The 4,881-nt window shown below is 45.3% G+C and overlaps 1 protein-coding gene across 1 annotated transcript; it reads left to right on the top strand.

The window, feature by feature from the left end:
- Nucleotides 1-424: 424 nt before the first annotated feature.
- LOC115690588 (transcription factor MYB108-like) lies at nt 425-2,582 on the top strand. Its single transcript, XM_030616993.2, has 3 exons — nt 425-738; nt 1,365-1,494; nt 1,624-2,582. Exons 1-3 carry the CDS (start codon nt 561-563, stop codon nt 2,291-2,293), a joined length of 978 nt encoding a protein of 325 aa, XP_030472853.1. The 5' UTR covers nt 425-560; the 3' UTR covers nt 2,294-2,582.
- The last annotated feature ends 2,299 nt before the right edge of the window (nt 2,583-4,881 follow it).

Consider the following 4,881-nt stretch of genomic DNA (forward strand, 5'->3'; position numbering starts at 1 on the left):
AGAAAATGACAAATGGAGTAGCAAATTGTTTCGAGAACGACGGAAAACACTTTCAAACTCTCCCTCTCCCCACCTCACAAATTTTGAAGATAAGCCAGAAAGTCAAAGAGTCGAACAAGCTGCCTCGATCCCACAACACTTTAAACTCTAATCAAACCCCCCCAAGGCCCTCTTGTTAAAGTGTTAATTAAACACTTACTCTAATAGCTTTCCCTATTGCGGCTGTGCATTTTTCACACGTTCACTATATAAATTAAATATTTAAAAAATTGTTTTTTTCTTTTCTTCATTTTTTCTTTGGCTTTGCTTTTCTTTATTGTTCCAACCCCACCAGGACCACCACCTCCTCCTCCTCCTCCTCCTTCAGTCTCTTTTTCTCTATAAAAGCCCCACCTTCTCTGTCCTCCCTGTACTAATCCCATCAATCTTTCTCTCTCTCTCCCTCTCACTCTCATCGCAAAGACCCAGTTTTCGTTTCCTGCTCTTCCTCGCCATCAATCCAATCAGCCCCACTAGGTGCAGGAGGAGGAGGATCAAGAATCTGTAGCAGGAGAGGACAGATGGATGCGAGTGGGATCAGAGGCACCAACCAGAGCGGCGACAGCCAGGAAGATGATCAGCAGGCGATGATGGAGGATCTGAGGAGGGGTCCGTGGACTGTGGAGGAGGACCTCACCCTCATCAATTACATTGCCAACCACGGCGACGGCCGCTGGAACTCGCTCGCCCGCAGCGCAGGTAATTTACGGATCGATAATCAAGAATTGTCAAGATTTCTGGTGCATGTGTATGTAGGATATAGAAGGTGAATAGTATAGCATCGTGCGGTCGATTGGTTTGCCCGTCGATGATCCGAAGTCATTTTCGGATGGAAGACGAAACCCGGGTCTGTGTCTCTCTCTTTTCTTCGGTCCGAGTTCATCTCGTCTAGGTTCTCCATCTTGGATCGTACTAGACCCAAGAAGCCAAACATGAAATGTGTTGGACTTGGAGTCAAGTGGAAAGCCAAGCGGTACACGTTTTCTTGAAAGAGAAAACCCACATGTGAAAAATACTGTTCAGTCTTTTTCTCTTTTTTCCTCTTTTTGTTTGAGATTGGCAGATTGTGTGAGTTACGTGTTCCTTAAAAGAATCAAGAAAACATGGGACGTATCTTGTCATGGCCGGTGGTTTCTTTTTAATGCGTCCGCTTTTGAATAGAAGTTAAAGGTGCAGACATCGAAAAAAGCATATGCACCAGGAGATCGATAGGGATGCTTACTACTATTTATTCCCTTGGTATCTTGATGGCTACTTTACCCAGAGAAAGAGCTCAGCTTTATTCAATCTAATCAATGCTCGTGTTTGCAACCACGAATTTGCAGGTTTGAAACGGACCGGAAAGAGTTGCCGACTGCGGTGGCTGAACTATCTCCGCCCCGACGTTCGGCGCGGGAACATAAGCCTCGAAGAGCAACTGTTGATTCTCGAACTCCATTCTCGTTGGGGCAATCGGTACGTATCTCTATATCCCCCAAAGTATCTGTCGATCCGATATTTATTCGATAAAGAAATCACGGTGACGTGTTCATTTTTCCTCTCGATGAATTTTTGACGATTTTTTTTCTGGGTAATTATCTATAGATGGTCGAAGATCGCGCAACACTTGCCGGGCAGGACAGACAACGAGATCAAGAACTACTGGAGAACCCGGGTGCAGAAGCACGCGAAGCAGCTCAAATGCGATGTCAACAGCAAGCAATTCAAGGACGCCATGCGCTACCTGTGGATGCCGAGGCTGGTCGAGAGGATTCAAGCCGCCTCCGGCTCTGTCTCGACTGCTGCCACCGCCTCCGCCATGGCAGCCCCCGCCACAATGGTCACCGCCACGACGAACATCGGCAACATGGTTTTCCCACCGACCCTGGCGGGTATGGGTGGCAATTACGGGGGCGTGCACGTGAATGTGACACAGAGTTACAGCACCCCGGAGAACTCCTGCACGACAACATCTTCGGACTCCTTCGGCGCGCAGGTTTCGCCCGTCTCAGACCTGACCGAGTATTACCCCATCCCGGTTGGCGACAACCCGAACCCGGATTATTACCAGCCTAATAATGGCCAAGGATGTTACCAGGAGTCATCTCTTACTAGTCCTTGTGGATACTTCAACTATGGATTGGACTTCCAACCATGCATGGATCAGAACAACACTCAGTGGTTGGATGATGGGGACACATCGGACAACTTGTGGAATATGGAGGATGTTTGGTACCCAGAGCAGCAGCCAGCTTCTATCAACAATAACTTCTGAGAAGACGAAATGGAAATTTATAAAATAAAAATTTAAAAAAATAGGAGGGCGAAAGCGAGGTTCGATTGTAAACAGGAAATTGTGAAGAAAATAGGGTTTCGCTCAGCATGAAAAATATAACTTTGTTGAGCGAAAAAAGAACAGATTGTAGCGTCCCGTTATAATTTCGTAGGGAGTCTAATTTTGTATCTTTCCGTTCGTCTTTTCTTCGTTTGATTTCTTCTTTGATTGGGGGGCCAACTTGTAACTCGGGGGCTTATTTTCGCTTAATCTATTTATTTCTTCTCGATCCCGAACGTTCATCATCAGCGAGAACAGATCTCACTCATCGAACCGCGCGATCTCGACGGCGATTCGCTAGCGAAAGGACGCGAAGCAAGCGAAACTCTTCACGCGCTTAAAAAAGATTACAAAGTCCATTCGATCAGCGAACGGCGAAAGCTATCTTTTCATCATCATATCCTCATTCGATCTTCTTCTTCTTCACTTGATCATGATCTGATCATGGGGCTAAGTTGATCATGAAGAGGAGATGTTGCTTGTTCAATGCAGCAGCAAGAAGAGGTTGCCATTATTGGTTCCGCCATCTTTACCTCCCAAAAGGGTGTTAAGCTACGGGAGAAAAGCAAAGTCGAAAGCCATTATCTTAATGGCAAGCTTTTTGACAAAAAATAAACCACCGATGTCCATGGGGCCTGAACGGGGGAGATCGAAGTGCCACGTTCTAGAATTGCTCCAAAAAGGGGTCTTCTCTGTGCAGCAATGAGATCGTGGGGGACGTGGCGTTGCTTGATCAGTGCTCTTGGGAAGCAAGTTAAGGCCCTTTGGAGTTGGGAGGGATCTCCTTTTCTTGAAGTTGCCTAAATGAAACATCATATCTATTCTCTCTCTCTCTTGCTTGTTTTTTTTTTTTGGCTTTTTGAGAGATCTTGTACGTCCACATAATGGTTGTACCCCATTTGTCCAGACAGAATTTGATTAATGACAAAACAGAAAGTATATGGTTAATTATGAGGGATGATGCTTGGGCTTGGAAAGTTTTGCTCCATTATCATCTTATTGAATGCTTCCACGAGTTTAACCCGTAATTGAAGGTATGCAAAGATATATACGACATCTTTCGCTCGAGGAAATCACTAGCAAGCTGCTCAAATTCGAGTCCGTCGACATGTTCAGTAAGATCCGCCTTCACTCAAAAGTTTGAATTAATGAGCTATGAATTAGTTAAGATAATTAGGTATTCCACACTACACCGATTCCTTTAATGCCCGGCTTTCCTAACACATCATGACCCCCATCCATGGATTTCGAGAATTTCGTGGCAACAGAGAGAGAGAGAGAGAAAGCGGCCCCGGACCGTGCATATCGCGTCCGGGAAAACATACAAACTCGATCCTTAGATTTCATCCCGGGAATATCTCCGCGTCGGCAGAAACCAATCGGTCAACCCCGGTGACAATCACACGAGATGCTAGGCCACAAAAATCACTCAATCACGAGATAATCTCCCCGGATCTAAAGCACCCGACATTGTTCGTGACTGTTCAAAAGTGATGACACGCGGAAACGTGATGAAATAGTAAGAGAGAGAGAGAGAGGAAGACGAGATGGCTGTGGCGGCGGGAATCTTTGTAGGCCGCCGCGTGCCTCGAAGAGAAGCCATCGAAGCGGTCCCCCAACCCCCAGTTAAACGTCGTCGTGTTGGGAAACCGCCACGTGTCCCTTCAAAGGCAGATTGAATATATATATATATATATATATATATATATATTATAATACTTTATTATTTTTTTCTGTATTTTCTGCAGAGACGAAATTGGGAGCCCAATCGGGAGGCTGCCGGGACTGCAGCACTGACAGCCGAAACCATTGAAACTTGCCCCATTTGTCTAGCAAGTCCACCTATGACTATACTTTTCGTATTTAATTGATTCCCCATTTTCCACGCGATGTTTCCTTTTATTTTATTTTTTTAATTTCGAAAACCGTGGAATTGTCATCATTCGCGTATTTTGTATACTAGCCTTTATTCATGACCCCAAAAAAACAAAAATACTAGCTTTTATTAATTTAATAGTGCCGTGTGTTGGAAAATCGAAACTCTTGGCTCTTGGCTTGCGAGAAAAACTACTTAATAAGTCATAAACCTATTATACGGTTTCGGTCCTAAACTTTTTAATCGTGTCGATTTAATCCTAGACCTTTTGACAATTTGTCAATTCTGGCCAATTTTGGATGGAAACCACCGATATTGATGCCGGCCCTCCTGTGTGGCACGACCGGTGCTAATGTGGATAATTTTTTTTTTATAATTTTCTATATTTTTTCTGTTTTTTTCTTTTATTTTTTTTTTCAACACTGGGCCGACCGACCCTCGTCAGTCACAAGCAAGGCCGAGGGCCGCGACGCTCTCACCAGCCTCAGGCGAGGGTCGCATCGCTCACTTAGATTTGGGCGACAGCCTAACGCCCTGGCCTGTGGCCGATGAAGGCATGGAGGCCCTTGCCCGTTGCCAGTGAGAGTCGATCGGGGACCTTGTTGGCCTAGAGTTGGAAAAAAAAAGAAAGGAAAGAAGAAAAAGAGAAGCA

Source organism: Syzygium oleosum, unplaced genomic scaffold (genome assembly GCF_021117445.2).
Source record: "Syzygium oleosum isolate NSW1041296 unplaced genomic scaffold, Sole_v2.1 Sole_v2.06, whole genome shotgun sequence".
NCBI classification, from domain to species: Eukaryota; Viridiplantae; Streptophyta; class Magnoliopsida; order Myrtales; family Myrtaceae; genus Syzygium; species Syzygium oleosum.